This window comes from Crotalus tigris, unplaced genomic scaffold (genome assembly GCF_016545835.1).
Source record: "Crotalus tigris isolate CLP2741 ecotype Arizona unplaced genomic scaffold, ASM1654583v1 scf7180000022970.308977840:1548163, whole genome shotgun sequence".
In the NCBI taxonomy this organism is placed as follows: domain Eukaryota; kingdom Metazoa; phylum Chordata; class Lepidosauria; order Squamata; family Viperidae; genus Crotalus; species Crotalus tigris.
Genome location: NW_024099557.1, coordinates 514,815 through 541,314, shown reverse-complemented (window position 1 = coordinate 541,314; position 26,500 = coordinate 514,815). Strand labels below are relative to the sequence as shown.

Sequence of the window (26,500 nt, the reverse complement as noted above, 5' to 3'; positions counted from 1 at the left end):
TTGTGTCTGACCCATTGCGACCCTATGGACAACGTTCCTCCAGGCCAGTGGTTCTCAACCTTTTTAATGCCGCGACCCCCAACCGGTCGTAAGTCGAGGACTACTCAACTGGTGCAGCACCGTTTGCAGACTGGGACTTTTGGCGGGCTCAGCAGGGCAAAGACAGCCTGGACAATTCCTATTGGCTTTGGAAAGCCAATAGAATTAGACTCTATTCAAGAGAGTCTATTCTATTGGCTTTCGAAAGCCAATAGAATAAAAGGGAGTAGCACAGCTAAGGAAAAGGGGAAAAAAAAATGGCGGACTGCGTTGTTTGGCGACCCCTGTGAAATGGTCGTTCGACCCCAAATGGGGTCCCGACCCACAGGTTGAGAACCACTGCTCCAGGCCTTTCTGTCCTCTGCCATCTTCTGGAGTCCGGTAGTCCTTGAGTTAACGACCACAATTGAGCCAAAAATTTATGCTGCTAAGTGAAACGTTCGTTAAGTGAGTTTGCCCCACTTTACGACTTTTTCTTGCCACGGTTGTTAAGCGAATCACTGCAGTTTTAAGTTAGTAACACGGCTGTTAAGTGAATCTGGTTTCCCGCTTAACTTTGCTCACATTGCATTGAATTCTCCAACTCTGCAAGCACATGGATAAAATATTTGAGGTAGGACAACCTTATAGCTATCCCACCTCAATTATGAATACATTTTCTAATTCATTTGTGCTTTTATTCAGTCTTTAAATCATCAGAATAATAGAAGATGGAATACTATCTTATTACTATACGAATCCTAAGAAATATGGTGACCAAAGCAGCTGGAACAAAAATTTCATAGTAATCTTTTTGATTTGTAAATAGCTTGACTCTCTTAGTATCTACTATGTACACAAGATTGAGTATATTAAACAAGCCGGTCAATAATTAATCAATGCATGATCCTGGGACACTGCGATTGTCATAAATATAGTGAGGAAAGGGTGATTAGGGTTTTAAGTGTGAAAAATGGTCATAAGTCACTTTTTTTCAGTGCTGTAACTTGGAACAGTCACTAAATGAATGGTTGTAAATCGAGGACTGCTTGCGTATCTGTCCCTAGGTCAGAGTAGGCAACCTTGGCTCTTTTATGACTCGTGGACTTCAACTCCCAGAATTCCTCAGCCAGCCATGCTGAGAGGAAGGGAGAGGTTTCCATGCTGAGCCTAGCTGGCTGAGGAATTCTGGGAGTTGAAGTCCACGAATCATAAAAGAGCCAAGGTTGCCTACCCCTGCCCTAGGTAGTGAGACAGAAACCTTTTTTTCATCTCTTTTATCCCAGTTTGTTGGGTGTCATATTTTGGGATGCATGTCCGATAAGTCTAGACCGGGGGTCTCTAATCTTGGCAACTTTAAGACCTGTGGACTTCAACTCCCAGAATTCCCCAGCTGGAAATCTTAAACGTTGCCAAGGTTGGACACCTCTGGTCTTAGAGGAAAGTGTGCTTTTTATGCATGGAAATGCTTGGGGGGGGGGGGAACAACCGCTGATTGACCATCAGCTGAATTTTGCACTGGATCCTCTTGCTGTGTTGCTGTCGTTGTCATGTAGCTCCAGCAATAGGATAGGAAAAGGAAACGAATAAATAAAAGGCAGTTCCTGCTGAGAGGGCGGGGAATAAGGTCTGAGTAAGCCATTAACAGCCAAATTTGCTCTCTCTTCTCATCCTGAATGAAGGCCAATGCACTACTGATCCGAGAAGTGGATGTAGAAAAGGTTTCGTCCTTTGAACAACCCTATGTAAGTGCAATTAAGACATTGTGGAATGACCCAGGAATCCAAGAATGTTATGACCGGCGGCGAGAATACCAGCTCTCTGACTCCGCTAAATAGTAAGCCAACTTACTCTCACTTTATTATATAATATAATAATAATAATAATGAGGAGGAGGAGAAGTAGTAGTAGTAGTAGTACTACTACTACTAGTAGTTGGAAGGGACCTTGGAGGTCATCTAGCCCAACCCCTGCTCAAGCAAGTCGCTGAACAAACGATCGTAAATTGAGGAGCACCTTTATGATGATGATTTCATCAGAGTCAATAGGGCTACAATTTTTGGATGGTTTAAATGTACTTTGGTGGCCGTCAACTTTTCAAAAATTGTAACAAGCGTTGTAGACCGCTAAGAATGACCCAATTTGCCACCAAATTGTAAGTAGCGTGATCTTTGAAAGCTGTAAATCAAATAAGCGCTCTTGCTATAAATGCTATAAATCCTCTTCAATATTGTATTCAACAGTTCTGAAAGCTGTTGAATACAATATTATTCTTCCAGTTTGCCTTCCAGTTTTCTCCCAAAATGCCCCAAATAAATATCCTTATGAACCTATCTCAGTGATGGCGAACCTTTTAGAGACCGAGTGCCCAAACTGCAACCCAAAACCCACTTATGCACCATTGGGTACCGGGTGGGTGTGGCCCATTGGGTGGGTGTGGCCCATTGAGTGGGTGTGGCTGCGGTGGTAACGGCAGACTGGGAGGGACTAAAAAGTTCAATCAATCAATTCCAACTTTGCGAGATCTTTTTTTTTCCCGCGAGTTGAAATTGACTAATTGAACCTTTTTTTTTTTTTTGCACACGGCGGAGGCCCAAAGCGAAAAGGTTTTATAAAACCCAGCTGAAGGCCTAGGACTGGGGCGACGGCGCGAGTGCCCACAGAGAGGGCTCTGAGTGCTGCTTCTGGCACCCGTGCCATGGGTTCGCCACCACTGACCTATCTTAAGGGACAGTTAAAAAGCCCGTAAAAAGAAACACGAAAGCTTCCCACATCGTCTCTGAAAATGTTTCAAGCATTGCGGTATCTTCCCTTCCTGAAAACTTAAAAAGGAAGACAGACTTTGGGAAGTTCCTCCTGTTGACTAGCCTGAACTCTCTTCGGTGTAGTTTTTAATAACGTTGGTTTTGGTATTTCCCTCTGGGACTATAGAAACCATTCCTCCTATGCAACAAGCTCTTACATGATTACAGTATTATGCATTCGACAGCGACTTGTTGCATCTGCTCTCAGTTGGGCCTTCTGTAGGCTTTCTGGGTCCCTTCATCCTTCTGTAGAGGGCTTGGTTTCCAGTCTCCTTTGAATCTTGCTAGCTCTCCCCTGAATCTGCTCCAATTTGTCCCTGTTCCTTTTGAACGTTGGTGCTCAGAAGGAGACAAATTAGGGCAAAATAGAGTAGATTGTGACTTACCCATGTTCTGGACGTAGGAAAATATTTGCCTTTGGCGCTCCTTGGCTTTTCATTGGAGGAAAATGGTGAGGAAAAATTGGCGTTGAGGCAACATTGGTGGGGTGGAAGAAAATATTTGGACTTAAGATTTAGCGGTCTTAATCTGCTCGATATTGATAGTCATATTGAAGGAGCTACGCAGAACCCATATGCCTCTATGGCAGGGGGTCTTCAAACTTGGCCCTTTTATGACTTGTGGACTTCAACTCCCAGAATTCCCTAGCCAATATGCTTATGGTGTGATGCCTTAAATCGGTGTGGGCAATTATGACCCCTTTACGACCTGTGGACTTCAGCTCCCAGAATTCTGGGAGTTGAGGTCCACAAGTCATAAAAGGGCCAAGTTTGAAGACCCCTGATATAGGTTCTCCTGCCCGAGCAGGGGGTTGGACTAAAACAGGGGTCCCCAACCTGTGGGCCGTGTCCCATTACCAATCTATGACCTATTCACAACACTGGAGGTTTTTAAGAAGAGACTGGACAGCCATCTGTCTGAAATGGCATAGGGTTTCCTGCCTGAGCAGGAGGTTGGACTAGATGACCTCCAACATTATTATTATTATTATTATTATTATTATTATTATTATTATTGGCTGGTGTGTGGGCTTGTGGTCACAGCCCCACTCATGCGAGCGTCACAGGCACTCAGGGCCCCACTTGCAGGGGCTCTCAGCCTCTCTTGCAAGCAACGGGTGCTTGTGTACGCGTGCACACCCACACACCTACCCCTCCCACAAAAATATCCCCTCTTCCCCCCCTTGCCACTCCCTCCAGGCCGCCAACCCGGAAAGATTGGGGAACTCTGGACTAGATGACCTCCAAGGTCCCTTCCAACACTGTTATTCTTAGGCATGAAAGCAGATTGGGTTACTCTGAGCCAGTTACTCTTTCTCAGCCCAACCCACCTCACAAGGTTGTTGTTGTTATGGGGAAAATAGGAAAAGGAGGGTATGGTGGATATACATTCACTACCCTGAGTTATTCATAATAATAACAAGTCATAAAAGGGCCAAGTTTAAAGTCCCCTGCTCTATGGTGATGGTCCTTCCCTCTTGGTCTTACGTTGTGGTCTGGATAACGTTGTAGTTTCGCTGTTTGTATTGATCCATAGGTCTTCTGAAATCTGACAGGCCTCAGGATCTCAGGTTCATTTCTGCATTGTGCCTCTTGAGTTGCACCCAAATTAGAGTCCTTGGTCCATGCATCCAGTTGTATGGGTGGGGCGCCCAGCTGTGTGCAATGCCTAATACCCCTGGACTGGAGGCATTTGGCTGGTGAAAAAAAAAATATGAAATGTACCACCCTCTCTTCCCCGCACATCAATAGAATAGCTGCTGGAGGAGGAAATCCTTCTCCTTCACACACATCATACATAGAATTGCAACATTCAGCCCCTTTTCTTTCAGCTCCACCAATTTAGGGAACGTCGATCCAGGTTAGGAATAGGAAGAGGGGTGTTAAATCTCCTGTCTTTTCAGAAGGAAGTAGCTGATACTATAGATTCAGTATCAACCCAAACTTGGCAACTTTTTAAGACTTGTGGACTTCAACTCCCAGAATTCCCCAGCCAGGCTTGCCAAATTTGGAGACCCCTGCTGTAATTCACAGCCACATCCTTTGCTCTGTGTTTTGTCTTTGGGTGAATTGCAAGCCGGAGAAGTCCTATCTTTGCAGATGATGGGAAGTTAGATAAAAGAGATAAGGAGAAGGAAGATAGGGAGGGAGAGTAAAGAGAGGGACGAAGACTAAAAACCCTCTTTTGGAGGTTGGGAACATTTGTGCCTTGCTGCAAGCAGAGGATATACATTCTATGTCAGTGATGGCCAACCTTTTAGAGACCGAGTGCCCAAACCACAACCCCAAACCCACTTATTTATCGCAAAGTGCCAGGGCCGCATCAGCATTGTAGTGACCTCAGGGTGTGTGTGTGTGTGGGCGTGGTTGTGGTGGTCATGGCAGACTGGGTGGGTGTGGCCGGGGTGGGCGTGGCCACCTTGATGTTGCTCGTGGGGGGACGCCTGTGGGGGCTGGGCAAGATTGGGGGAGATCCAGGGGGTCTCTGGTGGATGGGGCAGTGGGCAGGTGGCTTGTCCTGCAGGGTGAGGCAGGGGGTAGAGCGGGGGTGCCATTGCTGCGGGGCAAGGTGAGGCAGGGGCGGCTTCTGCCTGACACCATCAGCCCCTGCACACAGAGGCCAGCGAGCGCATGGGGGGCGCGCTCTACCACCTCTATTTGAGCTTGCTAGCCAGCTGCTTTGCCTCTTTTGTGCTAGGTGGGACTGCCGCTCCGGGCACCAGTGGTGGCCTAATGGACCTGGGTGAGCTGGCGGCGGTGGCGGCAGGTGTGCCCACAGAGAGGGCTCTGAGTGCCGCCTCTGGCATGCATGTCATAGGTTCGCCATCACTTTTCTATGTTCTTGGATCTAGGATATTGTTGGAAACCAGTCTTGAAAGTTTGAGCAACTGAGCAGTCCTTCTGTGTTGGGGGCTCTTTTATCATTTTCTGTTATAATCTTCTCTCTTCAAAGGCACGTGATGTGGCTGCCAAACTTAAGCCTCTTTAAATCTTTCCCTCATACATGCTTTTTGCAGCTACCTTACTGATGTGGATCGTATTGCCACCCCAGGGTACCTCCCAACCCAACAAGACGTCCTGCGGGTCAGAGTCCCAACCACTGGGATCATAGAATACCCCTTTGATCTCGAGAACATTATATTCAGGTAATTTTCTTTCATGGGCATCTTGATATTTATACTGTGCTTTATGTAAAAGCATAATAAGATAACGTGTCTATGGAATTTGGGCTTTAGCCAGTGGGGAAACAAATGCCTTTTCTTACCATGTTTCTCTGTGTCTTGTTGATAAAATGAAGCTTTCCCAAGAGATTGTCACTTCAAGGTGGTGGAAGAGCTCTCTAGCTTTTATGACCCTGACCACGATGTCATGAGGAGTCCCCCTCTATAACATCAGCTCATATGGCAGCCAATTTTGGTCTAGTGGTCAAGGCATCAGGCCAGAAACCAGGAAACTTTAAACGTGAAAAGGACAAGAAAAGCAATATAAAATAATAATAAAAAAAATTGGACAATGTGCAGCCCAGGTAAAACTCCTCAAGAATAAATAAGAAAAGGACTTTAATACAGGCCGGTTAGAAGGAAGATGGAGAATCTATACAGAAACATTTAGTGGGAAACAGGATTACCATAGAAACATTTATAGAGAAATTAAATTTGACGTCACCGGAAAGTGAGATATGACAGGCAGTGCAGTAAAACAATACAGGTGCAGCTGTAATGCCCATTTAAATGTTAGGAGAAGAGTTAAAGTAAGAACAAACAAACATGTCAAGTGTTATCCAAAAATATGGAACAAAATGATGTGACCATTGGAAAGGATAGACAGTGCAGGATGGCTTATTTTTGTTTATTGATTATATATGATTAATTGGTTTGTGCCAGAATGTAAAAGAGATTAAGACTAATTGTGAATCAGAAAACTTGGTTTTTGGAGTACCATTTAGGGCAGGGTATCCGCCGTGGCTATTTTAGGACCTGTGGACTTCAACTCCCAGAATTCCCCAGCTAGCTGGGAATTCTGGGAGTTGAAGTCCACAGGTCTCAAAGTTGCGAAAGTTGGACCCCCCTGCTTTAGGGGAATTAGAAGCTGCTGAATTTTGAGTAGTTCAGAACAGGTAAGGAAGTGAGGCAGAGATTCATGTTATTGCCATCTTTGCAAATTACAGTGAGTTATAAGAATGGCAGGACTAGAAAAGTGGGAATCAGAAATTATTGTGGCCGAGTTGCTTAAGATTACACAGGTTACTCTTGCAGAAAGTAAAGAAGAGCTAGAAAACCTAATTATAAACACAACAATGGGAAGTGACTAATTTGAGTTCATGTTAAATATTAAAAAGATAAAACCAGTGTGAATTTGCTGTTGACCGTGAAGAAATGAAGGTGGGGGATGTATTTGTTTTTTTGGGCTCAGGAATAGATAAACATGGTAGAGCTTGCTGGAGACGTAAAGAGTAGATCAATCTTAGGGAGAAAAACAATGGCAAACAGAGATAAGATTAGGAAGGATTTCTATGACAACAAGGATCATAACAATAAAGCAGCCGTTTTCCCAATGGCAGTATATGGCTATTAAACCTGGAGAGAGAAAGCCAAAAGACGCTTTTGAATTACGCATTTTGAGATGGTTACTGGGTTTAGTAGCACTCTTGTTTTGAAGAGTAAGAATTAGTCATTCAATCCTGGGCCTATCTTGTGTCTGTCTCTCATATTTGTTAACTAACCACCTCAGTCATAAAACTCTGGGCAGTGGACTACAGAGTAATAACAAACCAAATCTCTGTAGCTAATAAAATAATCAGTTAAAGATAAAAAACAAAAATATACAGATACAGAGGAAGTGTCTTATACCAATCAGCTGGAGCTAAAAACTCTTGGGGGGGGGGAGGAGGAAGGTTTCCTTAATCTTCCGAAAGAGAAATGAAGGCGCCTTCTGAATCTCTTATGGGGAGGAGCGTTCAAGTCAATGGATTCCTGGTGATTGTTTGGAATAGCAGCTGACTTTACGCGTAAGGGGGGGGGGGTTAGGGGACTAGAACTCACACAAGTAGATTCCCGGTTTCTAGCTCACTGTTTTTAACCCACTAGACCAGGGGTAGGCAACCTTGGCTCTTTGATGACTCGTGGACTTCAACTCCCAGAATTCCTGAGCCAGCCACGCTGAGGGGAAAGAGAGAGTTTGCAAAGCTGAGGCACGCTGGCTGAGGAATTCTGGGAGTTGAAGTCCACAAGTCGTAAAAGGGCCAAGTTTGAAGACCTCTGTTTTATTACAACCCTTGGAGACGTCCTTAATACAGGTAGTCCGCAACTTACAACAGCTGGTTTAGTGACTATTCAAAGTTACATCGGCACTGAAAAAAGTGATTTATGATCATTTTTCACATTTGCAACCATTGCAGGATCCCCGCGGTCATGTGATCAAAATCCGGATACTTGGCAATTGACTCACATTTATGACGGTTGCAGTGTCCTGGGCTCATGGGATCCCCTTTTGCCAAGCCAAGTCAATGGGGAAGATAGATTCACTTAACAACCATGTCACTAACTTAATGACCGCAGTGATTCACTTAACAACTTAGCGACAGAAATCTTATCTCGCTTAGTAACAGAAATCTTGGGCTCAGTTGTGGTCATAAATTGAGGATTACCCGTAATAGCATTTTCTGTGGAGAGTTAAGTGAATCAGGCGCACTTGCAAATCTTTGCAATCAATCCATTCCTCCCTCCCTCCATCCGTCAATCAATCAATCAATCAATCTGTTTGCAATGGTTTAGGCCAGGGGTAGGTAACCTTGACACTTTTATGACTGGTGGATTTCAACTCCCAGAATTCCTGAGCCAGCCATGCTGAGGGGAAAAGGAAAGGTTTCCAAGCTGAGCCATGCTGGCTGAGGAATTCTGGGAGTTGAAGTCCACGAGTCATCAAAGAGCCAAGGTTGCTCCTACCCTTGGACTAGAGTCATATACAGCGGAGGTGTCCAACCTTAGCAACTTTACGACTGGTGGACTTCAACTCCCAGAATTCCTCAGCCAGCTATGCCGAAGTCCACAAGTTGTAAAGTTGCCAAGGTTGGAAACCCCTGATATGCAGTACCTCAAGCTTGGTCTCACTTAGTACAATGATACTTGGGAAGAGTTTCTGCATAAAAGGTGGACACAGTGATCAGTTTCCTGTTCTTTCACCTAGTATAGGGGTAGGCAATCTTGGCTCTTTTATGACTTGTGGACTTCAACTCCCAGAATTCCTCAGCCAGCATGGTTGACTCAGGAATTCTGGGAGTTGAAGTCTACAAATCTTATAAAAGAGCCAAGGTTGCCTACTCCTGACCTAGTGGCAATGTAATAGTAGCATGTTAGGCTAGAAGCCTCCACAAAAAAGATGGGTTGTAGCAGGGAATCTAAAGTAAATAAGTATTTCGTTTTCAGCTTCGCGGAAAGCCACTACATCAGGGGTCTTCAAACCTGGCCTTTTTATGACTTGTGGACTTCGACTCCCAGAATTCCTCAGCCAGGCACGCGTGCCTGGCTGAGGAATTCTGGGAGTCGAAGTCCACAAGTCATAAAAGCCAAGTTTGAAGAGCCCTGCAGTTACATGATTATCTTTTGCACACCAGCCTTGCTGGTCCACCAAAATTCTGCTGTTGCAAACATATTGGATACTCTTTTTTGGGGGGGGGGGAATTGGGGCATGGGGAATTGGGAGCATTGACCAATCAGCAAGCATTCACTGCTTTTTTTTTTTTTCCTCCTCGTCCCTTCAGAATGGTGGATGTTGGTGGGCAAAGGTCAGAAAGGAGGAAGTGGATACACTGCTTTGAAAATGTAACTTCCATCATGTTCTTAGTAGCTCTTAGTGAATACGACCAAGTCCTGGTGGAATCCGATAACGAGGTAAGCAAAATTACTGGCATTGGCGTGCGGCGTTTGCCGGGCCGCCACGGCAAAGAGGCCGAAAAGCTCTACCTTGTCCAGTATTTTTAAAAGAGATGACTTGGGATATCTCTTTTAAGCCTTTTCTCTCTCCGCTACTCTACACTCTTCCACATTTGTAACCTTTCGTCCTGCAGCACGAGAGTGAGCAAAACTACGTAAGAACAAATATGCAGGCGGTCCTTGACTTACAACCATTCATTTAGTGACTGTCAAAGCCACTGAACGAAGTGACCTATGACCGTTTCTCCTACGAAGGACTGTGGTAGCATCTCCACGATCGCGCGATCAAATTCAGATGCGTGGCAACTGCCTCGTATTTACGACGGTCGCAGTGTCCCCGGGGTGACACGATCCCCTTTTACGACCTTCTGACAAACAGAGTCAACGGGGGAAGCCAGATTCACTTAACAACCGTGTCACTAACTGAATAACGTAACTGCAGTAGCTTACGTTTTAGGCAAGAAAAGGAAGGTCTAAAATGGGGCAAAACTCAATAAACTGCCTTGCTTAGCAATGGAAACTTTGGACTCAGTTGTGGGCATAAGTTGAGGACTACCTGTAATTTCCTCTGGGAGTCCCCAATCTCTAGGCCAGACATGTCAAACACAAGGCCCGGGGGCCGGATGCGACCTGCAAAGTAGTTTCATGGGGCCCGCGAAGCTGTCCTGGAAACAGTGAGGGAACAGCCCCCACTGCCTTGGCCCTGGCCCAGGCCAGCCGGGAGCCAATGTACAATTTTGCGGTGGCCATCTATGCTGAAACGCTTTCAGTCTTAGCCCCACAAGGCCATCTAGAAACAGCGAGGAACCAGCCCCTGCCGTGTCGGCCCCACCCCCTGGGTGCATGCTGGGGAGGGGTCACCCTTTGTGAGGAATGAAGAAATGCACCATCGCTTGGAAGTGGCCAGCTAATGGCCCTCACCTACTTCACATATCCGGCTTGATGGGCTCTGTCCTGGTCCCACCCCCTTCTGCCAGAGACCCTCAGATCTGTCCCACTCCTGCCCAGGCCCCCACAGGCCCCCTTGACGCAACTGATGTAGAGCTGGCCACCCCCACCCAGTAGGCCACACCCACTCCATCCACACCCACCCAGTAGGCAACCCCCACCCCCAAGGGCAAACGCAATGCTGATGCGGCCCTCAATGAAATTGAGTTTGACACCTCTGCTCTAGGCTGGAGCACTGTTTGCAAATGGGCTGTGGAAAAGGGGTGTGCAGATGCATCACCACTTGTGCGAGCAGCGGGCGAGCACGTGCACACGCGCGCCATTTGTGTGAATGGCGGGCCGCTTGTGCGGAAGCAGCCCCTCTCCCCTCCCCCCCTCCGGCTGGTCCGCAAAGCCAGAAAGATGGGGGAATTCTGGTTTACTCAGTTGCTGACCTCGCAGCCTCTTTCCTCTACATTTATTATGGACATTTATTTCATCATCCTAACCATGGTCTATCCCAGTGATGGCGAACCTTTTAGAGACCGAGTGCCCAAACTGCAACCCAAAACCCACTTATGCAGTGTCGGGTGCCGGGTGGGCGTGGCCCACTGGGTGGGCGTGGCCATTGGGTGGGCGTGGCCATTGGGTGGGTGTGGCTGTGGTGGTAATGGCAGACTGGGCGGGACTAAAAAGTTAATCAATTCCAACTTTGCAAGATCTTTTTTTTTTTCCGCGAGAAGTTGAAATTGACTGATTGAACCTTTTTTTTTTTTTTTTTTTTGCACATGACAGCGGAGGCCTAAAGTGAAAAGGTTTTATAAAACCCAGCTGAAGGCCTAGGACTGGGGTGACGGCGCACGTGCCCACAGAGAGGGCTCTGTCTGCCGCCTCTGGCACCCATTCCATAGGTTCACCACCACTGGTCTATCCACTGCAGGACGAAGGCCTCTTCCGCATTTTTCCAACCTAGACGGTCCTGAGCTACTTTTTGCCAGTTGGGCTGGCAATACTTGCTGATGTCATCAATCCATCTTGTTTTAGGTCTCTTTCGTGGAGGCTTTTGATCAAGTGGGATCCATTCTGTGACTGTCTCAGTCCACCTGCCCTCAGTCCTCCTTGCTATGTGATCAGCCCATTTCCATCCTTTTACTCTCTTGATGGCATCGTATACTTTCGTTTGCTCGCTAATCCACGGGTGGGGTCTTTCTATCTGGTCTTTCCATGGCTCTTTGTGCAGCTCGTAGCTTTTGTATCGATTGTGCGGTTAGTGTGCATGTTTCACTGGTATATGTTAGAGCAGGTAGCACACACAGATCGAAAACTTTTCAGGCATAGAGGGGAGGAATAGACTAGACTAGACTAGAATAGAATAGAAGAATAGAATAGAATAGAATAGAATAGAATAGAATAGAATAATAGGATAGCATAGCATAGCACAGCACAGCATAGCACAGCACAGCATAGCATAGCATAGCATAGCATAGCATAGCATAGCATAGCATAGCATAGATCTGGAAGGAACCTTGGAGATCTTCTAGTCCAGCCCTCTGCTCAAGCAGGAGAACCTATAGCAGTGGTGGTGAACCTATGGCACGGGTGCCAGAGGCGGCACTCAGAGCCCTCTCTGTGGGCACGCGCGCCGTCGCCCCAGTCCTAGGCCTTCAGCTGGGTTTTATAAAACTTTTCACTTTAGGCCTCTGCCACTGTGTGCAAAAAAAAAAAAAAAAAAAAAAAAAAAAAGGTTCAATCAATCAGTCAATTTCAACTTCTTGCAGGGAAAAAAAAAGATCTCGCAAAGTTGGAATTGATTGATTGAACTTTTTAGTCCCACCCAGTCTGCTGTTACCACTGCAGCCACGCCCACCCAATGGGCCACACCCACCTGGCACCCAACAATGCATAAGTAGGTTTTGGGTTGCAGTTTGGGCACTCGGTCTCTAAAAGGTTCGCCATCACTGACCTATAGCATTTCAGACAAATGGCTGTCCAGTCTCTTCTTAAAAACTTCCAGTGTTGGATCATTCACCGCTTCTGGAGGCAAGGAGTTCCACTGGTTAATTGTTCTAACTGTCAGGAAGTTTCTCCTTAGTTCTAGGTTGCTTCTCTCCTTGATGAGTTTGTTCTTAGGTTGTTCTTGAAGATTACCCTTAGCTTGCCGAACGCCTGCCAATCTCACTTAACACACCGTTCAGTTTCTTTTATTGTATCACCTTCCATTGAGATCTGTTGCCCAAGGTCTACTACATCTAGTTCTCCAGATACAATTTTTTTTCTCTCTCTTTGGTGAATCTATTAAACATAACCTGGCTCTTTTTGAAGTTTATTTTTAAGCCGAAGGCTTCTTCTGCTTTTGGCAGCTCTTGTATGAGTGTCTTTGTAGCTCTTCTGGGTCTTGTGAGAAGAGAACACTACATTTATTTATATAGAGAGATGTGTCCAAAGTCATCTGCAGGGAGGAATGGTTGGGCAGAGGAGCTTTTTATAGATAGCACCGTCCCTCAACAGCTTTGTTCATAAAGTCCACTCCCTCAGAATAGCAGCTTTATCTCGGCAGCGACAAAATTCTTTTGTAGAAAGCGAAGCATCTGTCCTTTCCAAGTCCTGTTTCTTGGCTCAAGATCTTTGGGTTTTTTTTTTTTTTTTTAAATGGAGGACTTATAGAAGGACTGCTTTAAAGGAAGGACTCTGATGTTCCTTGAAAGTTCTCTTTGCTGAGAATGACCCATAAAATATGGGTGGGGATCCAAGATTAAGAGCCGAGGTGGCGCAGCAGTTAGAGTGCAGTACTGCAGGCCACTTTAGCTGACCGTGTTCAGCAGGTCAGCGGTTCAAATCTCACCGGCTCAAGGTTGACTCAGCCTTCCATCCTTCCGAGGTAGGTAAAATGAGGACCCAGATTGTTGGGGGCAATGTAAATATATATATACATTGCTTACTGGTGTACACCGCTTAGAGAGTGCTTGCACTTAAAGCGGTATATAAGTCTCATAAAATAAATAAATAAATAAATAAATAAATAAATAAATAAATAAATAAATAAATAAATAAGATTGCTACTTGGCTTTCAAAGTGACTGTTTGTGCCTCGCAGGGTTTTTTCCTGGGTTTTGGGCCATGAAGGCCTGGAGGATGCTGAGGTTCTCTCTCTCTCTCTCTCTCTCTCTCTCTCTCTCTCTCTCTCTCCCTCCCTCCCCCTCTCTTTCTCTCTCTCTCTCCCTCCATCCCTCTCCTCATCTCTCTCTCCCTCTCCCTCATCCCCCCTCCCTCCCTCTCTCTTTCTCCCTCCCTCCCTCTCTTTCTCCCTCCTCTTTCTTCCTCTCTCTCTCCCTCCCTCCCTCTCTCCCTCTCTCTCTCCCTCCCTCTTTTTCTCTCCCTCCCTCTTCCCCTCTCCCTCTTTCTCTCTCCTTCCCTCCCCCTCTCTCTCTCCCTCTCCCTCCCTCTCTCTCTGTCTCCCTCCCTCCCCCTCTCTTTCTCTCTCTCTCTCTCCCTCCATCCCTCTCCTCATCTCTCTCTCCCTCTCCCTCATACCCCCTCCCCCTCCCTCCCTCTCTCTTTCTCCCTCCCTCTCTCTCCCTCCCTCTTTCTCCCTCCTTCTCTTTCTTCCTCTCTCTCTCCCCCTCCCTCCCTCTCTTTCTCCTCTCTCTCTCCCTCCCTCTCTTTTTCTCTCTCTCCCTCCCTCTCCCCCTCTCCCTCTTTCTCTCTCCTTCCCTCCCCCTCTCTCTCTCCCTCTCCCTCCCTCTCTCTCTCTCTGTCTCCCTCCCTTCCTCCCTCTCTGTCTCTCCCCCCCTCTCTCTCCCTGAAACCTGCCATCCCTTCTCCTTTCACATGAAACAACAAGGAGCCAGGCCTGGGTACACATTTACAACACAGTTCTGGCTAGCAGCAGACGTGAAGTTGTTCCTCTTGACGTCAGTTGTTTGCTTATTTTAACCTTTTTCGGGATTTCTAGATACTGTATCTTTTTGAAAGGAGTGCCCTAAAATCAGGAGGAAACAAAACCTGGACAAACGGGAAAAAGAGAATGCAGGGCGTGTGCTGCTTTATTTAAGAAGGAATAAAGCTTAGTGCCAATAAAACTACGGAGATTCTTAGGGCATCCAGTTCACTTTCTAGCTTGTTGGTGACTTCCTGCTACAGCTGAAACCACGGGAACGGAGGAACGAAATGTATTTGTGCGTTTTCCCTGCTTGAACAGAACGATCAGCTAGAGAGAGCTAAAAGCTGTTTATGGGGGACAGTCTTATATAAAAGTAGTCCTTGACTTACGACCACAATCAAGCCCAAAATTTCGATTGCTAAGCAAGGCAGTTGTTAAGTGAGTGGTGGCCCATTTTACAACCTTTTTTTGCCGTGTTTGTTAACACGAATCGCTACAGTTGTGAAATGAATCACTTAAGCCAGTGGTTCTCAACCTGTGGGTCGGGACCCCATTTGGGGTCGAACGACCATTTCACGGGGGTCGCCAAACAAGGCTGTCCGCCATTTTTTCCCCCTTTGGCTACGCCCCTGGCACCCGGTGATGTATAAGTGGCTGGGGGTCACCACAACATGGGGAACTATATTATGGGGTTGCGGCAGTAGAAAGGTTGAGAACCACTGACTTAAGCAGATGTGCCTTTCCCCATTGACTTTGCTTATCAAGCTCGCTCGGAAGTTTGCAGATGACAACTGGGACGCTGCAACCATTGTAAATACATGCCAGTTGCGAAGTGCCCAAAGCGATCGCAGGAATGTGGGAAGGCAGCAACAGTGTGAGAACTACTACCGCTTTATAAAGCCCTAGTAAGACCACACTTCGAATACTGCAGCCAGTTTTGGTCACCATACCACAAAAAAGATGTTGAGAGTCTGGAAAAAATTCAGAGAAGAGCAACTAAGATGATCCAAGGCCTGGAGGCTAAAACATACGAAGAACGGCTGCGGGACTTGGGTTTGGCTAGTCTAAAGAAAAGAAGAAATAGGGGAGACATGATAGCCGTGTTCCAGTATCTGAGGGGCTGCCACAAGGCAGAGGGGGCCAGGTTGTTCACCAGAGCACCCGAGGGAAGGACGAGAAACAATGGTTGGAAACTGAACAAAGAGAGAAGCAACCTGGAACGAAGGAGAAACTTCCTGACAGTGAGGACAATCAACCAGTGGAACAGCTTTGCCTTCAGAAGTAGTGGGCGCTCCATCACTGGAAGTTTTTAAAAAGAGACTGGAATGTGGCAACAGTTATAAGTGTGAGGACTGGTCACTTTTTTTGGATGTCATTGTAATTTTGGTCACTAAACAAATGATTGTAAGTCAAGGACCACCTGTACAGCTTCCGCTGAAGTAGTTTTATCGCACTTCATTATGAACGAGGATGTTACCTAATTGTTTTGCCTACATTCGGGCATTTTTTCCAATTGCCATTTTTCCAGTAAAAGCCTAGGACAGTGGTGGTGAACCTATGGCATGCGTGCCAGAGGCGGCACTCGGTGCCCTCTCTGTGGGCACGCGCACCATCGTCCCAGTCCTAGGCCTTCAGCTGGGTTTTATAAAACCTTTTCGCTTTAGGCCTCCGCCAACGTGTGCAAAAAAAAAAAGGTTCAATCAATCAGTCAATTCCAACTTCTCACGAAAAAAAAGATCTTGTAAAGTTGGAATTGACTGATTCAACTTTTTAGTCCCACCTAGTCTGCTGTTACCACCGCAGCCACGCCCACCCAATGGGCCACACCCACCCGGCACCCGACGATGCATAAGTGGGTTTTGGGGTGCAGTTTGGGCACTCGGTCTCTAAAAGGTTCGCCATCACTGGCCTAGGAGTAGGATGAACTTTTACAGCCTTGGAAATGGCTCTCTTTAAGAGCTAGATAGGGCTGAGGGAAGTGGTGTCTCATCCAAATTTACCACGCTTACCCCCCCCCCCAAATCATATTTAACTGCTTTAGGGATTGTCCTTGCGGGATCCTTACTTTTATCAAAAGGGATGAAAAGCCACTGGGAAGAGATTAAGGCAGTGTTTCTCAAACTCGGCAACTTTAAGATAGGTGGACTTCAACTCCCAGAATTCCTCAATCAGCAGGCACATATCTTAGAAGTTTCTGAGGTTGAGGAGCACTGAATTTAGGCACGGTTGAAACTGGACATGGCAAACATGTTATGATCTTAGCCTCGACTTGCAACAGTTCATTTGGGGACCATTTGAAGTTACAACAGCACTGTAAAAAGGGACTTGTGACCGTTTTTCATACTTACGACGGTTGCAGCATCCCCATAATCACGTGATCAAAATTCAGAAGCGGGGCAACTTACATATATGACAGTTGCATGTCCCAGTTTCGTGTGATCCCCTTTTACGACCTTCTGACGGGCAAAGTCAATGGGGAAGCCAGATTCACCATAGCTGGGTTACTACCTTAACAACTTCAGTGCAAAATGGGCCAAAATTCACAACTGTTTCGCTTAGCAACGGAAATCTGGGGCTCAATTGTGGTCCTAAGTCGAGGACTGCCTGTACGAGGCTTCTCCAAAACGATGAAATCCTTGTTCAACTGTGTATTTATTGTTTCCTCCCTGGATCTAAAATCTCCTTTTCCTTATAGAACCGCATGGAGGAGAGCAAAGCCCTTTTCCGGACCATCATCACCTACCCCTGGTTCCAGAACTCCTCCGTCATCCTCTTTCTCAATAAGAAAGATCTCTTGGAAGACAAGATCATGTACTCTCACCTGGTGGATTATTTTCCAGAGTTTGATGGTAAGAAGTGAACTTTTCGGGAATTAAAAATAGGGGAACCGTCCCGCTAACTTGTGAGGCCACATCCCGTTCGTTGTTTTTTTTTTGCGGCCAGGGGATTAAAAAGCTGCAGTGCACCCCAAATCTCCAACGCTGGAAGTTTTTAAGAAGAGACTGGACAGCCACTTGTCTGAAATGGTGTAGGGTTTCCTGCCTGAGCAGGGGGGTTGGACTAGATGACCTCCAAGGTCCCTTCCATTATTTTGTTATTCTGTATTCAGGCTACAACTCCCAAATTGTCTATCAGTAGGGGACACTTTTAAATATACAAAGTGTAAGCATCTCAAACGCTTGATTATCACCCACGTGGACTATGCTAAGGTGGGGATGCCTGTGGAGAAGAGCCAGAAACTAAAGCAGGTACAAAAGACAGTGGGAGGATTACTGGTGTTTCCCATCAGTGAAGAGGAATACCAGAGGGTCTTCAGACTTGGCCCTTTTATGACTTGTGGACTTCGACTCCCAGAATTCCTCAGCCAGCGTGCCTGGCTGAGGAATTCTGGGAGTTGAAATCCACAAGTCATAAAAGAGCCAAGGTTACCTACCCCTGGTATAGGGTTTCCTGCCTGGGCAGGGGGTTGGACTAGATGACCTCCAAAGTCCCTTCCAAATATTATTATTATTATTATTATTATCAATCATCGCACAGTCAGCCAGATGTTCAGACTGGATTTGGCATTTTGTCTACCTATCGAGTCCTTACCCAGGACCTGGGATAGGCAGATGTGGATGTTTGATGGTATTACAGGTATCGTCGCAGGAGGGAAGCAGTTCCTAGTAAGGCCGCCTTTTGCAATTGACTAATAGCGAATTTGTCAATGCCAATGGTGTTCAAGTGGTGCTCCAGTTGTTTTGGGATTGCACCCAAGGCGCCTATGACTATTATTATTATCATTATCATTATTATCATCGTCATCATCATCTGCACCAGATTTTGGATCGGTGCAGTGCTTTTCCTGCAGAAAGCCTGGGGTCTTTAAAATCTACTTCACCTGAGGGTTCCCCCTTCCCTAATCCTCTGAGGAAGGAGGCAGAGTCCCAGGAAATACAGCTGAGATCTACCCCAAGGGTGCTTTTTTTCACGAGGCAACCGGACTTCCTTGTTTTTCTTTGAAGACGTTTCGCTTCTCATCCAAGAAGCTTCTTCAGCTCTGACCGGATGGTGGGGAATGAAGAAGTTTTGGGACCACCAGGACCTGGATGACTGAGAATCCCCATAGACATTTGGCTGACATCTGTATATTTTTGACCCTTTCCTCCCAACTCTGGAAGCTGGCATTTAGGTTGGACAGGCAGGAAGCAACTTGACCTCTAATAACTGGGTAAAATCTTTACAAACGGTGAAATTAGGTTACGGGTCAGAGATACTTCTGGCTGGCTGATGTTGGTCCCCCCATTTCTAGTGAAGGAGAGGCGTTTTGCTTGTCTCCCTAGAGGGCACAAGAGAAACTGGGACAATTGTAATAATAAAGTTGGAAGGGACCTTGGAGGTCATCTAGTCCAACCCCCTACTCAGGCAGGAAACCCTATACCATTTCAGACCAATGGCTGTCCAGTCTCTCCTTGAAAACTTCCAGTGTTGGACCATTCACCGCTTCTGGGGGCAGGCGGTTCCACTGGTTAATTGTTCTCACTGTCAGGAAGTTTCTCCTTAGTTCTAGGCTGCTTCTCTCCTTGGTTAGTTTCCATCCATTGCTTCTCGTCCTGCCTTCAGGCACTTGGGAGAATAGCTTGACTCCCTCTTCTTTGGGGCAGCCCCTGAGATATTGGAAGACTGCTATCATGTCCCCCCTCGTCCTTCTCTTCATTAAACTAGACACACCCAATTCCAGCAACTGTTCCTTATATGTTTTATATGTTTGTGGAAGGCCAAACAAATATAGCTGCGAAGGTGCACAGGCACGCACATGTGTAAATTGAAAAAAAAAAAAAAGTTGCCTTCAAAATAAAAGCAGTGCAGCTGTACAGGTAGTCTTTGACTTACAACAGTTCATTTAGTGACCGTTCGAAGTTTATAACGGCACTGAGTAAAAATGACCATTTTTCACACTTACTTAACCGTTGGGGCATCCCCACGGTCACGTGACCAGAATATGGCTACTTGATTCACATCTATGATCGTTGCAGTGTTCTGGGATCACACGATCGTCTTTTTGCGACTTTTCTGACCAGCATGGGGAAGCCAGAGTCACTTAACAGCCTTGTTGCTAACTTAACAACTGCACTGGTTCACTTAAGAAAGGTCGTAAAATGGGGTAAAAACTCACTTAACAAACCCCTCACTTAGCAACAGAAATTTGGGGGTCAACTGTGGTCGTACGTTGAGGACTACCTGTACTGCCTATGTGGCATACACTTATTTAGATTTGATTTCTGATTTCCAGCTTACCTGACACAGGCCAGACAGGGACAGCCAAAAGGCCAGGGGGGCCCCCGGCAGCTGTAAAATGCACAGGTTTACCCTAGAGCAACCTTGACAACTTTAAGACTTGTGGAATTCTGGGAGCTGAAGTCCACAAATTGTCACGGTTGCAGACGCCTGCCCTAGAGCAGGGCTTTTCAACCTTTTCACCCATTGTACCACTTTTAGGAGTACTACCAGTCGCCTAGCAAGGTGTCAAAAACTTGATGACCCAAAAAAAAAAGAAAAAGGAAAAAAATGATAAAGTACTGGTAGTCCTCGACTTACAACAGTTCGCTTAGTGACTGTTTGAAGTTACAGTGGCACTGAAAAATGTGCCCCTCAAGGCACAGCTGAGCAAGACAGCGGCCGGCGACGCTCTTCCTCCTGTCCGAGGTTTTCATTGTTGTGAGCATTTCTGTGGTGGATTGGCAGTGGGGGTGGGGTGGGGGGTGTTTGGTTTTTATTCCCCCCGTCTGCTGGGTGGTTGCAGCAGGTTTTGGTCACTTCACATGACCCTGGGTCACTGTAACTGTCATAAATATGAATCAGTTGCCAAGCTTCTGAATGTAAATCACAAGACCCTGGAGATGCTGCAACATTCCAGCTGATTGGTGCTTCTTCTGGGCTCAGCAGAAGCGCCAGGATCAGTGCTGAGCTCCAGCTGGAGCCTGGCGCTGATCCTGGCGCTTCCGCTGAGCCCTGACAGCCCCGAAGAAGAGCTGATCCTGGCGCTTCCGCTGAGCCCTGATAGCCCTGCAGCTCCAGCCGTCTCTCGCTCAGGCTTGTGCGGTGCTGCCACTGGTTCAGCTCGTTCCCCTCCCCCGCTATCATTTTTCTAGGATGTTCACGTACCACCTGCCAGGTGCCAATGTACCACAGGTGGTACCCGTACCACTGGTTGAAAAGCCCTGCCCTAGAGGATACAATGATATTTGGGAAGAGAGAGAATGAGATCCATTGAGTTGGAGAACGGCTGCTATTGATCAGAGAGGCTTTCAGCCAGAGAGAAAGTCTTCTGCTGCTGAGGATCACCTTATGATAATCGTGCTTCTTTTCCCCGTTCTGTCTCCAGGCCCCCAGAGAGATGCGCAAGCAGCCCGGGAATTCATCCTCAAAATGTTTGTGGATCTCAACCCCGACAGCGATAAAATTATCTACTCTCACTTCACCTGTGCCACAGATACGGAAAACATCCGGTTCGTCTTTGCCGCCGTCAAGGACACCATCCTGCAACTCAACTTGAAGGAATATAACCTAGTCTGACCTTGAATTTAATCTGTCCTCCCACCCTCCCACCTGCCCCTCCCTTAATCTCCTTGGGGAGACCTTTTGTCCGGAAGAAAAGTAAGACAAACAGATCCCATGAATTTAAACCAACAGGAAAACAAATCTTGATTTTTTTTTTAAATGATGTAATGATTGCAAATTGTCTGATCTGTAGAGGGCAAAAGTTTTTTTGTTTGTTTGGGTTTTTTTTTTTTTTTGTTATTTTTTAAGCACACCGTTACCTTCGGTCTCGTGTCTGCCCCACAGAATAGCTGATTTTTTTTTTTAATTTGCTTTTATTTCACAGTATAAAAACAACGAGGGACACGTTTCACTCTTTTTCTCTCTCTGGCACCTTGTTAATTTCCTGCTTTTTTGCCAGCAGTCAGGGCAGTTTCCTCTCAGACTTTATATGTTGCATTTAGTAAATTCTTTTTCCTGTCTGATCTGGCGATACAAATGTACCCCAGAGTTATCAAGCCAAAATAATGAGCTTATCCATCTTTGGGAGTATGAAATGCAGCTAGGACCTTCATCTTGTGCCATAAAATGCCTCTGGTGTAACTCCTTCCTCGCCCCCTACATCCTGACTGTAAGGATATGTGCGAAAAGGGTTTATCTAGATGACACCATAAGAGGAAAACCCAGTTTATTTTGCGGTAGTGCAAAACAAGCCGTCCTTCGGTCCTCGCGTTTCTTTGTTCCGTTTTTACTCTGGCTTTTGTGTTCTTTCCCTCTCCCAATTATGAAAGTTCTGTTGAGACTGTGATTTAATTTTTTTTTAAATTATTGTTCTACACATAGTTTGCTACCTATGCTATACTTTTTTTTTTTTTCCGTTGACTACCAACCAAGCAATAGCTATCAAGCCTGAGGGAAGTGCCTGATTGCGTTTTTTTTTTCTGTTTCATTATCCTTTTTTTTTTTATTTTCTAATTTAGCATTTAAGGAAAGAAAAAAAGAAGAAGAAGAAAGTAAACTTGCTTCTCACCCAACGTGAGGGGAAAAAAAATCCCTTTGGTGAAATCCGAAATCTCCACCAGATTTTGGTTTTGGAAGGAAGATTTGAGATTTTTTACTCGTTACCTTGGATCTTTTGTGCATGTGCGTGCGTGCGTGCGTGTGTGTGTATTTTGCAAAAAAATCACCCTTCCTGACCCAGTGTTTGGGTGGGGTTAGGGTTAAGATGGCGTCTGCATTCTAAATCAAGCTGAAGCAGCCCTTTTTGCCTTTTTAGTCCTAAAAAGTATTGGAAAGGTCTCTTGGCATGGTTGCAGCCAAATAGGGGGTGAATGACGTTGCCAAGGCTGGTGTGATTGGCAGCTGCTGCCATCCATCTTCCCATCTCTCGGCCCTGTTCGGTTGGAAACCGTCTCCTTCTGGCGGTGCCCGTGAGCACGCAGGAAAGGGGCCCGTGGAATAGAGGTGGTCCAGGTGTAGTTTTGAAGTGGACCAGGTGAGAAGGGGTCCATTTCTGGACGGCTCGGTGCCAAATGCGTCCCCTGCTCAAAGCCAGTGCCAAACCCCAAACTTTGCTGGCCTTTTTTGCAAGGCAGATCGCCACAGGACCCAACTAGGGAATCTAGAGAATTAGATGCTGCCTCCTCTCCCCCCCCCCTCCTCTGGAGATCCCGCGTAGCAGCAACAATATAAGTCTCACAACTGCCAACGCTCACATTTACAGATGCCGTGAGAATCGGCCTTTTTTCTCAAACGGGGACCGATCCCTGTAACCTGGGGAGGAAAAGGACGGGAGCGTCGAATGTGCTGCTTTTTCTTTTCCTCCATCCCCCACGTTGCGACGGGCAACACTAGTGGACTTCCTCGCACGAGATGTAACGAAGGGTTTTAGGGGAACGTGTTTTGCTTCGACACACACACAAAAAACAAACACTAATTTCACACAGCCGTTTGCAGCATTCCGGCGTGGAGGGAAGGGCGGGAGAGGTTTCTGCCTTTGGATTTCTGGGATTGCCCCTTCATTGTGGAACACTACAGAAAGAAGCCGGGGCAGGGAGAACTACGGTTTTTTGGGGTGGGGTGGGGGAGTCCCTCTTGCTTACCATCGGCGCTGTACCGACAACACACCGTGAATGAGAAATTGTGAAAATTCTGGGAGAAAGTAACTTACAAGTTACTGCAGATTAACTACACAAAAGGGCTTGTTGGGTTGATCGGGGTGGGGTGGGCGTGGAGAAGGGAGCTATTTTTCAACCTCACCAACATTCCTGACTTTTTTTGTTAATTGTTTTGATCTAAATGTATCTGGGGGGGGGGGTTGTGTTTTGGGGAGAGGGGCAAACGGAGTCCCCCGATTGACTGAGGAATAGCTACACGTCGAATTTGTCTTCTCGCCCAAAGACCCAGACTTTTTCTTTCTACAAGGAGGACTCTGTCCTTTGCAAAGGTGCCATGACTTAACTCTCGAAGCCCCTCGCCGGAAGTGTTTCCTTGGATGGAGTGAGCCCCCTACCTCTCCAGCGGGCTTCGCCGCAGCCTTTGGACCTGGAACTTGGATTGGGAGCGCTTGGCCCACCTCTCTCTCTCTCGCGCGCGTGCGCGTTGGGCCTTCATCCCGGACTGCAGTGCCTGCCCAGCGGGCCCTTAGCCCCACGCAGGTTGCGAGCAGCCGGGGGGCTGCGTGGAGAAGGGTGAGGGGCCTCTCCTGTTCTCGTGAAGCCGCACTACGTGGACCAGCTGTCGGGAGGGACGTCCCGCCCCAATTTCTGCTCGTGAGTGTGCCAACCTCCCTCGCTCACCGACGCCTTCCTTCCCCTTCATTTGGGCTGATGGGAACTGGTCGAGGTTCCGGATGATTCCAAAAGGAAGATGCCTTGAGTCCTCGACATCGGGCCTTCCGCCTGGTGGAGGCAGCCAAAGTTAAGACGGAGGAAGCATCTGTCTGACCATGTTCTGTTCACGGTGCACTTTATATGAAAAAAAAAAAAAACAAAAAAAATTCCTACTGAAGACGCACTAATCGCACATTCATCGGCCTGTAGGCGGAAGGAGGATTGCCAAAAAACAACAAAAACCAACACCATTCCATTTCCTTTGGGGGACTTTTGCAACGGTGGGCCCCTTGACCGGCAGCTGCCCCCTCCCCCGAGCCCGGTCTCCCCTCGAGATCGAATTTTCCACCTGCTTTTTCCACCTTCTATCGTGGTTCCCCCCCCTCACTTAAAACACATCGCTACTTTGGGGAGGGCCTGTGTGCTGGCCGTAGGATCCCGCTTGACCCGGAAAGGAAAGCCGAGTTCGCCATCTGAGGTCCCAAGTCTGTAATTTCAGTACTCTTTCTCTCTCTGTGTGTGTATACGTTGTATACTTTTTTTATTTTTATTTTTTTAAAAAGCATTACATGGTTTTTGTGCCAATACCCGCCATCCTTTTCTTTAGTACCAGAGACTCTTTTTACAAGTACCAGTGTGGTGAAAAATTATTTGGTTATACTAGTATATTATAATAAAGAGAACCTGATTTAAAAAAAAAAAATAACATTTAAACATCCTATTTAAAAAGAAAACAAACTATTATATATATATATAAATATATATATAAAAAAACGCTGTTTTTAAAACCTTTTTTTGTCATTTTGAACTTGCATGTGGTGTTAACACGTGGGGGCAGGGTGGGCAAAGGAGGGGATTTTGAATTTTTGTGGCCCGGGATTGGTATTCCCCCCCCCCCAACCGGTGTTCCTGTCTCGCTCTCCCAACGGTAGCGAGGAGGCAAGAGATTGGGCTTCTCGGAGCACTTGAATTCGTTCATCTGCTGGGTGCTGACCCTCCTTTTAGAAGTACCGGATGGAAAATTGATTTTCATAGCTTTCTCCTGAATAAATTGTTTGAAATTGGAATAAAATTCATTCCTTACAAAAATTTCTCTGCGTGCTTTTTTAAAAAAAACAAAATTGAGTGGTTGTAGGGAGTCCTTAATAATAGTAGTAGTAGTAGTAGTAGTAATAGTAAAGTTGGAAGGGACCTTGGAGGTCATCTAGTCCAACCCCCTGCTCAGGCAGGAAACCCTACACCATTTCGGACAAATGGCTGTCCAGCCCCTTCTTAAAAACTTCCAGTGTTGGAGCATTCACCGCTTCTGGAGGCAGATTGTTCCACTGGTTAATTGTTCTCACTGTCAGGAAGTTTCTCCGTAGTTCTAGGTTGCTTCTCTCCTTGATTAGTTTCCACCCGTTGCTTCTTGTCCTGTCTTCAGGCGCTTTGGAAAATAGCTTGATTCCCTCTTTTTTATGGCAGCCCCTAAGATACTGGAATACTGCTATCATGTCCCCCCTTGTCCTTCTCTTCGTTAAACTAGACTTAACAAAGTTCGTTTAGGGACGACAGCACTGGAAAAAGTGACTTAATAACCATTTTTCACACTTAGCGACTCTTGCAACACCCCCGGGGTCACGTGAACAAAAGTTAGACGCTTCGCAACGGACTCTCATTTACGATGGTCGCAGCGTCCTCGGGTCCCGTGATCCCCTTTTGCAAACTTCTGCCAAGCAAAGTCGGGGGGGGGGTGGAAAGCCAAATTCACTTAACAACCGTGTGACTAGGTTAAGAACTGCAGTGTTTCACTTAACAACCGTGGCAAAAAACGTCATGAAATGAGGCAAAACTCAACTCGCTTAGCAACATAAATTTTGGACCCAACGGTGGTCGCAAGTCAATAACTACTTGTAAACTGGATGTCAATCAAATTGGTAAATAGCTTATTTACCCCGACAGTTGCTCTGGGTGGCGAAGTGACTGGTGTAAATTTTTTTTTTTTTATTGAAAATTTTTAAATTTTACAAAACAAATCCCTTCCCCAAACCCCCACCCTCCCATACCCTCCCCCATCTTCCCCAAACCTCCCATACCCTCCCTCAACCTTCCCAGAGCTGAGTACAGGCTTACTTAAAATTTTCAAAGAAAATAAAAAATAGAAAAAAACTTAAAACACATATAAATCCTAAACAAATCTAAATACCTTAAATTAAACAAATTGTCTTCTCTAAAACATAATAGTTGCAAACATTAAACACACATTATAATATACTTTAAACATTTTCTAGTATTGTACTTATATTATTATCCATCATTCTATATAGAATCCCCAAAACACGAATTTAAACATTACTTTCTTTAAATATCCATACCTACAATATAAGATCTAATCTCCCTCTTTCTTTACTCTAGAGCACAAAAATAAGCATATAAACATTCATTATATCATTAAGACTGGATACTCTTTTGAATAGTTAAACTAAATACTTATATTTAAACTTCTTATCTAAAATTTTCATTCAATCTCCATAATCTTCTCTCCTATCAAGAAAAGAAAAAACTTAAAAAACATATAAATCCTAAACAAATCTAAATACGATTAATTAAAC

General features: G+C 46.0%; 1 protein-coding gene across 1 annotated transcript in view; it reads left to right on the top strand.

Annotated features, from left to right (window-relative positions):
- The window catches only part of GNA11 (G protein subunit alpha 11), a 35,054-nt gene extending 10,056 nt beyond the window's left edge, over nt 1–24,998 (top strand). Inside the window, exons 3-7 of the mRNA XM_039319303.1 lie at nt 1,701–1,855; nt 5,839–5,967; nt 9,582–9,711; nt 17,255–17,408; nt 20,924–24,998. Coding sequence (XP_039175237.1) covers nt 1,701–1,855; nt 5,839–5,967; nt 9,582–9,711; nt 17,255–17,408; nt 20,924–21,114 — 759 coding nt within the window. The 3' untranslated portion in view covers nt 21,115–24,998. The remainder of the gene's footprint in view (nt 1–1,700; nt 1,856–5,838; nt 5,968–9,581; nt 9,712–17,254; nt 17,409–20,923) is intronic.
- The last annotated feature ends 1,502 nt before the right edge of the window (nt 24,999–26,500 follow it).